We start from the raw sequence: 12,339 nt of genomic DNA, 5'->3' as shown, positions 1-12,339 counted from the left end.
AACGTTCGATGCATCATTCATGTAACCTACTAGCTGAGTCAAATCAACCGGAGATCTTTCCATGAAATTGTAGTTTAACATACGCTCGTCTGACATGATTGTATTGTTTTTCTGCCGGGAGACGTACTGTAACCATTGTTTGTTGTAATCTTCAAAATAAAAGCTCAGGAGAAGCTTTTCTACTGTGTTATTGACTGTATGTTTATTCCATGTAACTGTGTTGTTTGTGTCGAACTGCTTTGCTTTATCTTGGCCAGGTCGCAGTTGTAAATGAGAACTTGTTCTCAACTGGTCTACCACTGGTTAAAATAAGTTGAAATAAATAAGATTGTATACTTGTAAACATGTTTTATTTTCTTTCAAGCAGAAATGAAACTTAATAATCATAAATACAAGTAATATGTTAAAAACAAGAGTACAACACTGTTAATATAATGTTAGACAATCAGGTTCTATCATTAGTAAATCTAGGTTTTAATGGATTGTCAAAATGCTTTAGTAGTTTAGGAAATTTAAAAAATTGTGTAATGGACCAATCAGGTTCCTATCATAGTAAATCTTGGTTTACCATATTGAGTTTAATACCATATTGGTTTAATTGGTTTTAATCTTGGTTTTAATGGATTGTCAAAATGCTTTAGTAGTTTCTTAACAGGAAATAAAACAGCCCTCTGCTTTGTGAAAGACCAAGGACCAGAACTGAATATTCAGGACAGAAAAAGGAGAGCTGGTAGCAGAGAGAGACACAATCCTGGTCCTGGATCAACTGTAACCTCTTCTATAATAGTTCAGAGCAAATGATGAATGATCCAGGATCTGTAAATTAGTAATTGAACCTGGGAACGAGGTTGAGGATTTGATGGAAAGAGAACCTTATAACAATATGGTGTCAAAAACACAGTAAACGACATGACAGATGATTCTGTCTAAGCCCCAAATGGCACCCTATTCCCTATATAGTGCACTACTTTAGACCAGAGCCCTATAGAACCCTATTCCTTATATAGTGCACTACTTTAGACCAGAGCCCTATGGAACCTATTCCTATATAGTGCTCTACTTTAGACCAGAGCCATATGGAACCCTATTCCTATATAGTGCACTACTTTAGACCAGAGCCATGTAACCCTATTCCTATATAGTGCACTACTAGCCTTATGGGCCCTGGTTGAAAGCAGTGCACTACATAGGGAATAAGGTTCCATTTGGGCCTGATTTCAGAATCAGGGTGCGTAGATCTCCCCACTACAGGTCCCTGTTGTTGCTGCTGAGTAGTTTGGGGTAGGAGGTTCCGATGGACGCCCCTGACGATACACCACCATCTCCTAGCAGGTACTCGTCCACCTTCACCACGCCGTGGTCACCTGTACATAAACCACAAGGCTAACGTTAGCCAATACATCCACCCATTTATATACTGGCTAGGGTTCTCCTCATCAACACCAACGTTTGGGCTGCATCCCAATTCACAACCCTTTTCCAGAACTGTGCTGATTCAGTCTGGAGGGGTCATGTTATGTATAGTTTATTCAGTCTGGAGGGGTCATGTTATACTGGTCAGAACAGTAGTTTATTCAGCCTGGAGGGGTCATGTTATGTATTCAGTCTGGAGGGGTCATGTTATACTGGTCAGAACAGTAGTTTATTCAGCCTGGAGGGGTCTGGATTCAGCCTGGAGTCATGTTATGTATTCAGTCTGGAGGGGTCATGTTATGTATTCAGAGGGGTCATGTTATCCTTCAGAGGGTCATGTTATGTATTCAGTCTGGAGGGGTCATGTTATGTATTCAGCCTGGAGGGGTCAGTGTTATGTATTCAGTCTGGAGGGGTCATGTTATGTATTCAGTCTGGAGGGGTCATGTTATACTGGTCAGAACAGTAGTTTATTCAGCCTGAGGGGTCATGTTATGTATTCAGTCTGGAGGGGTCATGTTATGTATTCAGCCTGGAGGGGTCATGTTATGTATTCAGTCTGGAGGGTCATGTTATATTCAGCCTGGAGGGGCCATGTTATGTATTCAGCCTGGAGTTTTATTCAGAACAGTAGTTTATTCTCTGGAGGGGTCATGTTATGTATTCAGTCTGGAGGGGTCATGTTATACTGGTCAGAACTGTCAGCCTGGAGGGGTCATGTTATGTATTCAGCCTGGAGGGGCCATGTTATGGTCAGAACAGTTTTATTCAGCCTGGAGGGGGGTCTGTTATGATTCAGCCTGGAGGGGTCATGTTATACAGCCTGGTCAGAACAGTCTGGAGGGTCATTTATGTATTCAGTCTGGAGTGGGGTCTGGATTCAGCCTGGAGGGTCATGTTATGTATTCAGCCTGGAGGGGTCATGTTATGTATTCAGCCTGGGGGTCATGTTATACTGGTCAGAACAGTAGTTATCAGCCTGGAGGGGTCATGTTATGTATTCAGTCTGGAGGGGTCATGTTATGTATTCAGCCTGGAGGGGTCATGTTATACTGGTCAGAACTGTAGTTTAGTCAGTCTGGAGGGTCTGGATTCTGCCTGGAGGGGTCATGTTATGTATTCAGTCTGACTGTTATACTGAGAACAGTAGTTTATTCAGTCTGGAGGGGTCATGTTATGTATTCAGTCTGGAGGGGTCATGATGATTCAGACTGGAGGGGTCATGTTATCTATTCAGTCTGGAGGGGTCATGTTATCTATTCAGTCTGGAGGGGTCATGTTATCTATTCAGACCGGAGGGGTCATGTTAGCTATGATGATTGCTGGTTGATAAGGCGTCATCAGTGGTCTAGGAACCATGAGTAACCCAGCCTGAGATCTGAGATTGAGCACTAGCTCCCAAGCTAATGTCTTCTAGGGCCTAGGTTTCAGCACTACAGGCCAACAGTCTCATCGACCCAGGTTTGAACAACCGCTCACCTTCTCAGTCGACGAGGAGAATGGTGAAGAGGGCGACCTCGAACTCTGGGCTGACCCCTGATGAAGGAGCTTCCCACAGGCTTGACCAGGCCCTTCCAGCTGAACTGCGGTTCAGGCGTGGTCATCCTCATCCGGCTGCACAGAGAGGTCAAAACAACAGGTTTTTTTTTTTACCTTGTCAGCTCTGGGATTCGACCCAGCAACCTTCCGGTTATAGGCCCAACTCTACCCACAAGGCTCCCTGCCACCCCTATAATAAAGGCGTTATTCATGTGTTATATGGTATTTTAGGATGTGGACTTCCTCATCTGACTGACACATAGTGTAACGGCGTTCTTCGTTTGTCGAAGAGTCGGACCGAAATGCAGCGTGTTGGTTACTCATGTTTTTAATAGAACAAATGACGATACATGAAATGACAAAAACAACAAACGGAACATGAAAAACCTATACAGCCTGTCTGGTGAACACTAACACAGAGACAGGAACAATCACCCACGAAATACAAAGTGAAAACCAGGCTACCTAAATATGGTTCCCAATCAGAGACAACGAGAATCACCTGACTCTAATTGAGAACCGCCTCAGGCAGCCAAACCTAAACAACACCCCTACTCAGCCGCAATCCCAAATACTACAAACCCCAATACGAAAATACAATACATAAACCCATGTCACACCCTGGCCTAACCAAATATATAACGAAAACACAAAATACAATGACCAAGGCGTGACACATAGTGTAGTTATTAAAGGTCACAGATGTGATATAATGACTATAATAAAACTTGATAAACGTGCCATGTGGTGTACATAACATTTTTAAATATAATATTATTTAGTTAAATATAATGTACATTTTAATTTAACCTTTATTTTACGAGTCAAGTCAGTTAAGAACAAATTCTTATTTTTAATGACGGCCTAGGAACAGTGGGGTTAACTGTCTTGTTCAGGAGCAGAACAACAGATTTGTACCTTGTCAGCTCAGGGATTCGATCTTGCAACCTTTCGGGTTACTTGTCCAACGCTCTAACCACTAGGCTACGCTGCCGCCCCTCCCCTCTAACCACTAGGCTACGCTGCCGCCCCTCCCCTCTAACCACTAGGCTACCTGCCGCACGTAACATACGGTTAAATATAATGTATGATTTGGGACGTTTTTACAGTGCTGGCCACAGTTTGGGGTGTCTTGAAATCAGTTAGTAAAAATGTAAATACTAAAAAAAGAAGAAAAAAAAAAAAAAACACAAAAGTTGAACTAATTACCAGAGCAAGACAACAACCATAGAGCTACATTTCTGAAAACAAGTATCTTGTGTATGGACCTGTGTGAAATGTAACTATGCTGATAAGTTAGGGAGATTGTTCTAGAATGTCTTTTACAGTGTTCCTGTTGCCCTGGGCCTTGTAACCCTTGTAGTCCACATTTGCCATGCTTCTCCTGCAGATAGAACTGAACCCAGTTGTGGAACCCACGTGATCTCCTTCCCTTTCTTAGACTCACCAACAAACACATGCTCAAAACCACAGGAGTCCTCACTGTATTGGAAACATAAGAAAATATGTTTAAAAAAAATATGTGATCAGTCTCTCTCGGTCTCGGTCCTTGTGTGTCTCTCTCTCACTCTCTCAATTCAATTCAATTCAAGGGCTTTACTGGCATGGGAAACATATGTTAACATTGCCAAAGCAAGTGAAATAGACAAATTAACAGTAAACATTACACTCACAAAAGTTCCAAAAGAATAAAAGACATTTTAAAATGTCCTATTATTTGCAAATCTCCCTCTCTCTCCCTCTGCGTGTCGCTCTGTCTCATTCACACACATACAGGTACAACTGGTCAGAACAGTTGCCACGGCACAAACCCCTTGGGTTGAGAACTTTGTGGGCTATACCGGCTTGTCTCAGGATGGTAAGTTGGTGGTTGAAGATATCCCTCTAGTGGTGTGGGGCTGTGCTTTGGCAAAGTGGGTGGGGGCTGTGCTTTGGCAAAGACCCATCCTTCCTGTTTGGCCCTGTCCGGGAGTCTCGGATGGAGCCACAGTGTCTCCTGACCCCTCCTGTCTCAGCCTCCAGTATTTATGCTGTAGTAGTTTGTGGGGGTGGGGCTAGGGTTAGTTTGTTATATCCTGGAGAACTTCTCATGTCCTATCCGGTGTCCTGTGTGAATTTAAGTATGCTCTCTCTAATTCTCTCTTTCTCAGAGGACCTGAGCCCTAGGACCATGCCTCACCTGACATGATGACTCCTTGCTGTCCCCAGACCACCTGGCCGTGCTGCTGCTCCAATTTCAACTGTTCTGCCTTATTATTATTTGACCATGCTGGTCATTTATGAATATTTGAACATCTTGGCCATGTTCTGTTATAATCTCCACCCGGCACAGCCAGAAGAGGACTAGCCTGGTTCCGCTCTAGGTTTCTTCCTAGGTTTTGGCCTTTCTAGGGACTTTTTCCTAGCCACCGTGCTTCTACACCTGCATTGCTTGCTGTTTGGGGTTTTAGGCTGGGTTTCTGTACAGCACTTTGAGATATCAGCTGATGTACAAAGGGCTTTATAAATACATTTGATTTGATACAACTAAAATAAGCTCAAACTGTGGGCATAATAAAACACACACACACTCACCCTCCACTGCGGTCTCGGTGGTAGAGTCTGAACCACATGTTATAGAGCTGCCTCTTGAACTGCTGCTGGTCTGACGGGGAGTGACCCTTACTCACCAGGTACTTGTGGGCACACTGACACACACACACACACGGATTAGACCGACACGTCAGTACACATTGCTTTGTGTGTTGTGGAGTCCACACCTGAGGCTAAATAACAAGACAAAACACATGTCCACAGTGACAGAACACCATCTGACTAACTCATGGAGATTAAGGGCTCGTCTCCAGGAGTCTTGGCTATGGATCTAAATGACGACAGAACTTAGCTATATGTGCTCAACCAAGCAATAAGGACTATAACCCACACTTTTACCTGTGGGCACACAGAGACAGATCACACACACACACACACACACACACACACTACCTTCATGACCTCGGTCTCCAGAATGGCATTGAGGAAGAGATCGTTCTCTATCAGCTCCTCAGAGGTGACGGTCTCCGACACGCCTGTAGACATCTCATAGTTGTCCAGGAGACGCATAAACACTGCACACAAGAAGCATATATCACTCTGACCCTCTGCACACATACAACAGTCACCCACGAAGCATCACTCTGAAGACTGCTTTGTGAAATACTGGCTATGCCTTGAATAACAGGAAGAGAGGAGAGGAGGTAGAGAGAGTGAAGGAAGGGAGGAGTGAAGGAAGGGCGGAGTGAAGGAAGGGCGGAGTGAAGGAAAGGAGGAGTGAAGGAAGGGCGGAGTGAAGGAAGGGCGGAGTGAAGGAAGGGAGGAGTGAAGGAAGGGCGGAGTGAAGGAAAGGAGGAGTGAAGGAAGGGTGGAGTGAAGGAAGAAAGGACTTACAGGCGTAGGTCTTGATGTTTTTCAGTTTGCCCTCGTTGACATAGGCGAACAGAGAGCCCGCTATGCTCTGGCAGTGTTACTACCCTGGGCCACGTAACCTGCCTTTCCCTGGATAGACAAACATACTATATGAATAAGACCATCACATCTCCCAACAACACCATGAAAACTACTCTGTGGGCCTGACCTCAACCCCTGAATAAGCCAAGGTCCTTCCTGTCTTTATTTGGATAGCGAGCTCCCAGTCACGTTACCTGCCTCTCTAAGGGGAGTCAGACCAGAGTACACGTAGTGGCAACTTCATTAACCTTTCTATCCTTGAACTGAAGCAAGGGGAAACATGTGCCAGCCAGGTATTCCTTTGGAATGAATGAATGACAGATCTCTTGCATGTAGTCGTCACAAACCTGATGTTTTTAAAAGAGAGTATACCATTTTCAAATATAACGCATCTCAAAAAGGAAAATAGTGCAATTTGTACAATTTAAAAACACTAATATTTCACAAATGAATTTGAGGTTTTATAATAAAAACATATGTATTAACAGTGTTACAAAACATTGGCTGGACCTCTTTAAAAGTCAGGTAGATCACATCATTACCCTCTTTCTGTTTACAAAGCCCTGCTCCACAAACTTCCAACTTCCCTGATGTCACTGGTAAGATTTAAAATGACCAGTTATCAAACCCGTTCACAGGATTGGTTAACTCTGGGGACTCCGCTGGTTTATAGAGAGAGTTAGGAAGATCAGCTTTTCATTTCCTTCCACCTTACGTGTGGAATGATCTAAAATACATTTTAAAATTGGAGGAATTTCAGGCGGTGAGAGGACCCTCTAAATCAAGTCAAATGTATTTATAAAGCCCTTCTTACATCAGCTGATATCTCAAAGTGCTGTACAGAAACCCAGCCTAAAACTCCAAACAGCAAGCAGGTGTAGAAGCCTAGCATTTCAGACGGTTGTTAGGGACCCTCTAGGGCATTACAGACGGTTGCTAGGGGAACCTCTAGGGCATTTCAGACGGTTGTTAGGGAACCCTCTAGGCATTTCAGACGGTTGTTAGGGACCCTCTAGGCATTTCAGACGGTTGTTAGGGGACCCTATTTGGCATTACAGACGGTTGCTAGGGGACCTCTAGGCATTTCAGACGGTTGTTAGGGACCCTAGGGCATTTCAGACGGTTGTTAGGGACCCTCTAGGGCATTACAGACGGTTGTTAGGGGACCCTCTAGGGCATTACAGACGGTTGTTAGGGGACCCTCTAGGGCATTTCAGACGGTTGTTAGGGGACCCTCTAGGGCATTTCAGACGGTTGTTAGGGGACCCTCTAGGGCATTTCAGACGGTTGTTAGGGACCCTCTAGGGCATTACAGACGGTTGTGAGGGGACCCTCTAGGGCATTACAGACGGTTGTGAGGGGACCCTCTAGGGCATTACAGACGGTTGTGAGGGGACCCTCTAGGGCATTACAGACGGTTGTTAGGGGACCCTCTAGGGCACATATGTCAGAGTCAAGGCCCGCGGGCCACATCCGGCCCGCGAGAAGGTTTTTTACGGCCCCTGGGATGATCTTGATTTATTATTAGAACCGGCCCGCAGACCGCAGCAAGCCGGCAGCCCGCAGATCTTTTACACGCACCAATACTACATTTCCCACAATGCAACGGTGACGCACCGAGCAGTAGGCTGCTTCATTTCAATATTTATTAGGACAGCAGCCGCCAGCATCACAGTAAAATTAATCTTTCAGATACCCATCAAAAATGGCAAAACGGAAGGTGGACACTGAGAACCGGGGTTTCAAACAAGGTGGGAGTCGGAGGCATATGTTCACGGAGGTAGCTGGAAAACCTGTGTGTCTTCTGTGTGGAGAAAGTGTGGCGGTACTGAAAGAGTATAATCTGAGACGACATTATGAAACGAAACACGCGGACAAAACAAGAATATGGACATGGAACAAAGGCTACAAAAGGCAGAGGAATTAAAACGGGCCTCAAATCTCGACAGGCTCTGTTCAAAAAAGCCAAATCACAAGGCCAGGCTGCTGTCAAGGCCAGTTTTATTTTGGCAGAAGAGATCGCTAAATCAGCCCGGCCATTTACGGAGTGGATGATAGAAAATTGCTATTATTGTTTTTTTCTTTGAAGTAAATTTAGCCCACTTTTGCTAAAATAGAAAATATAGGCTACTGATGGTGCCTTGAATACCGGTTTCTTTCATTTAATGTTCATGTTATGATTTTTATATAAAGGAAATTTGTCTTTTGTGTCTGTTGAAAATTAAAGATTACTGACAGAGCCATAAGAAAATATTGCTTTATTTATCTGATCATATTGGAATATATTTGTTAGGTTTTCAGTAGGTTCAATTAGGTTCACTAGACTATATGCGTCATTTAAAAATTTTTCAATGAACATTCGAACAGTCCGGCCCTCGGCTTGTAGCTAAATTTTTTATTTGGCCCTCCGTCCATTTGACTTTGACACCCCTGCTCTAGGGCATTACAGACGGTTGTTAGGGGACCCTCTAGGGCATTTCAGACGGTTGTTAGGGAACCCTCTAGGGCATTTCAGACGGTTGTTAGGGAACCCTCTAGGGCATTTCAGACGGTTGTTAGGGGACCCTCTAGGGCATTTCAGACGGTTGTTAGGGACCCTCTAGGGCATTACAGACGGTTGTTAGGGGACCCTCTAGGGCATTTCAGACGTTGTTAGGGACCCTCTAGGGCATTTCAGACGGTTGTTAGGGGACCCTCCTGGGGCATTTCAGACGGTTGCTAGGGGATTACCTCTAGGGCATTCAGACGGTTGTTAGGGAACCCTCTAGGGTATTACAGACGGTTGTTAGGAGACCTCTAGGGCATTTCCTAGAGGGTCCCTAACAATTGTTAGGAGACCCTCTAGGGCATTAGACGGTTGCTAGGGGACCCTAGGGCATTTCAGACGGTTGTTAGGGGACCCTCTAGGGCATTTCAGACGGTTGTTAGGAGACCCTGAGGGCATTACAGACGGTTGCTAGGGACCCTCTAGGGCATTTTGGACGGTTGCTAGGGGACCACTCTTAGGGCATTTCAGACGGTTGCTAGGGGACCCTCTAGGGCATTACAGGCGGTTGCTAGGGGACCCTCTAGGGCATTACAGACGGTTGTTACATTCCTACCCCATAATAATCTATAAAATCAGATTTATTTATTTTTAAACCACCAATTGGTTCTGAAACTGAGATATGAGTATACAGTATTCTGATGTCTTCCTTCCATGGATCCTAATGTTCTGACCCTGTTCTCTTGATAAAGTATATAGAGTCTGTCGACAAAATTCTAATTAAAAAAAAGGCACACCGTATTTAAAGGGATGGCTTTTAGATTAAAGTACTGAAAGCCCCCAGTTTACAAAAACTGAACCAAGTGGGAGGGTTTTTAGTGGTTTCATTACAAATATGTGCTTAAGGTAACCATTCCTATAGAGATGGTTGATCACCTGCACAAGGTAAATCTGAATACCAAATACTGAGAAGAGCTTACAACAAAACATGTAGGAAAAAATGTCCTATGTCTGAATCGGGTCCTAGGTGTGTATCCTGCTCCTATGTCTGAATCGGGTCCTAGGTGTGTATCCTGCTCCTATGTCTGAATCGGGTCCTAGGTGTGTATCCTGCCCTGCTCCTATGTCTGAATCAGGTCCTAGGTGTGTATCCTGCCCTGCTCCTATGTCTGAATCGGGTCCTAGGTGTGTGTATCCTGCTCCTATGTCTGAATCGGGTCCTAGGTGTGTATCCTGCCCACACTCCTATGTCTGAATCCAGGTCCTAGGTGTGTATCCTGCCCTGCTCCTATGTCTGAATCAGGTCCTAGGTGTGTATCCTGCCCTGCTCCTATGTCTGAATCGGGTCCTAGGTGTGTATCACGCTCCTATGTCTGAATCGGGTCCTAGGTGTGTATCCTGCCCTGCTCCTATGTCTGAATCGGGTCCTAGGTGTGTATCACGCTCCTATGTCTGAATCGGGTCCTAGGTGTGTATCACGCTCCTATGTCTGAATCGGGCCCCGAGGAGTGTTTCCTGCTGCCATTCTCTCTCTACCAGAGTGCTTTGCAGATAGAGTCCATTAACAAGCCAAGCAGTAGTATGGTAACCCTGACATCCGTACCTGCAGGGAGATGGTGTAGTCAGTCCCAGGTTTGAGACGGTTTGTATCCCGACTCCACAGCTGGTTCAGAACCTCAGAGAGCTCGTGGTTCACACCTTGACTAATACACAGACAGGCAATAGACACATCGATATGAACTCGTACTTTCCCATTGCAATGCAAGAAAAAGACCCTTGCTATAGATATAATGCGACAGTATAAAATTGTTGGGGGGGGCACAAGCATAGAGATACTGCTAGGGAGATCTATGTTCATCTCTTTCCAGTAGCCTAGAGATCTATGTTCATCTCTTTCCAGTAACCTAGAGATCTATGTTCATCTCTTTCCAGTAACCTAGAAATCTATGTTCATCTCTTTCCAGTAACCTAGAGATCTATGTTCATCTCTTTCCAGTAACTTACAGAGATCTATGTTCAATCTATATGTTGATACTCAGCTGGTGCCTCTGCATTGATGTAATGGTAACCTACATAGATCTATGTTGATACTCAGCTGGTGCCTCTGCATTGCTGTAATGGTAACCTACATAGATCTATGTTGATACTCAGCTGGTGCCTCTGCATTGCTGTAATGGTAACCTACATAGATCTATGTTGATACTCAGCTGGTGCCTCTACATTGCTGTAATGGTAACCTACATAGATCTATGTTGATACTCAGCTGGTGCCTCTGCATTGCTGTAATGGTAACCTACATAGATATATGTTGATACTCAGCTGGTGCCTCTGCATTGCTATAATGGTAACCTACATAGATCTATGTTGATACTCAGCTGGTGCCTCTGCATTGCTGTAATGGTAACCTACATAGATCTATGTTGATACTCAGCTGGTGCCTCTGCATTGCTGTAATGGTAACCTACATAGATATATGTTGATACTCAGCTGGTGCCTCTGCATTGCTGTAATGGTAACCTACATAGATCTATGTTGATACTCAGCTGGTGCCTCTGCATTGCTATAATGGTAACCTACATAGATCTATGTTGATACTCAGCTGGTGCCTCTGCATTGCTATAATGGTAACCTACATAGATCTATGTTGATACTCAGCTGGTGCCTCTGCATTGCTATAATGGTAACCTACATAGATCTATGTTGATACTCAGCTGGTGCCTCTGCATTGCTATAATGGTAACCTACATAGATCTATGTTGATACTCAGCTGGTGCCTCTGCATTGCTGTAATGGTAACCTACATAGATCTATGTTGATACTCAGCTGGTGCCTCTGCATTGCTATAATGGTAACCTACATAGATCTATGTTGATACTCAGCTGGTGCCTCTGCATTGCTATAATGGTAACCTACATAGATCTATGTTGATACTCAGCTGGTGCCTCTGCATTGCTGTAATGGTAACCTACATAGATCTATGTTGATACTCAGCTGGTGCCTCTGCATTGCTATAATGGTAACCTACATAGATCTATGTTGATACTCAGCTGGTGCCTCTGCATTGCTGTAATGGTAACCTACATAGATCTATGTTGATACTCAGCTGGTGCCTCTGCATTGCTGTAATGGTAACCTACATAGATCTATGTTGATACTCAGCTGGTGCCTCTGCATTGCTGTAATGGTAACCTACATAGATCTATGTTGATACTCAGCTGGTGCCTCTGCATTGCTATAATGGTAACCTACATAGATCTATGTTGATACTCAGCTGGTGCCTCTGCATTGCTGTAATGGTAACCTACATAGATCTATGTTGATACTCAGCTGGTGCCTCTGCATTGCTGTAATGGTAACCTACATAGATCTATGTTGATACTCAGCTGGTGCCTCTGCATTGCTATAATGGTAACCTA

The 12,339-nt window shown here is 44.4% G+C and overlaps 1 protein-coding gene and 1 pseudogene across 1 annotated transcript in view; both read right to left on the bottom strand.

The window, feature by feature from the left end:
• Positions 1-1,139: 1,139 nt before the first annotated feature.
• LOC135508927 (uridylate-specific endoribonuclease C-like) overlaps positions 1,140-12,339 on the bottom strand; it is a 54,074-nt gene continuing 42,874 nt past the window's right edge. The window contains exon 6 of the mRNA XM_064929152.1: positions 1,140-1,344. Coding sequence (XP_064785224.1) covers positions 1,246-1,344 — 99 coding nt within the window. The 3' untranslated portion in view covers positions 1,140-1,245. The remainder of the gene's footprint in view (positions 1,345-12,339) is intronic.
• Positions 2,897-12,339, bottom strand: part of LOC135518361 (uridylate-specific endoribonuclease C-like) — a 19,617-nt pseudogene continuing 10,174 nt past the window's right edge.

This window comes from Oncorhynchus masou, chromosome 3 (assembly GCF_036934945.1).
Source record: "Oncorhynchus masou masou isolate Uvic2021 chromosome 3, UVic_Omas_1.1, whole genome shotgun sequence".
Taxonomy (NCBI): Eukaryota; Metazoa; Chordata; class Actinopteri; order Salmoniformes; family Salmonidae; genus Oncorhynchus; species Oncorhynchus masou.
Note: the sequence above shows the minus strand (reverse complement) of the source record. Positions and strands in the feature narration are given on the sequence as shown.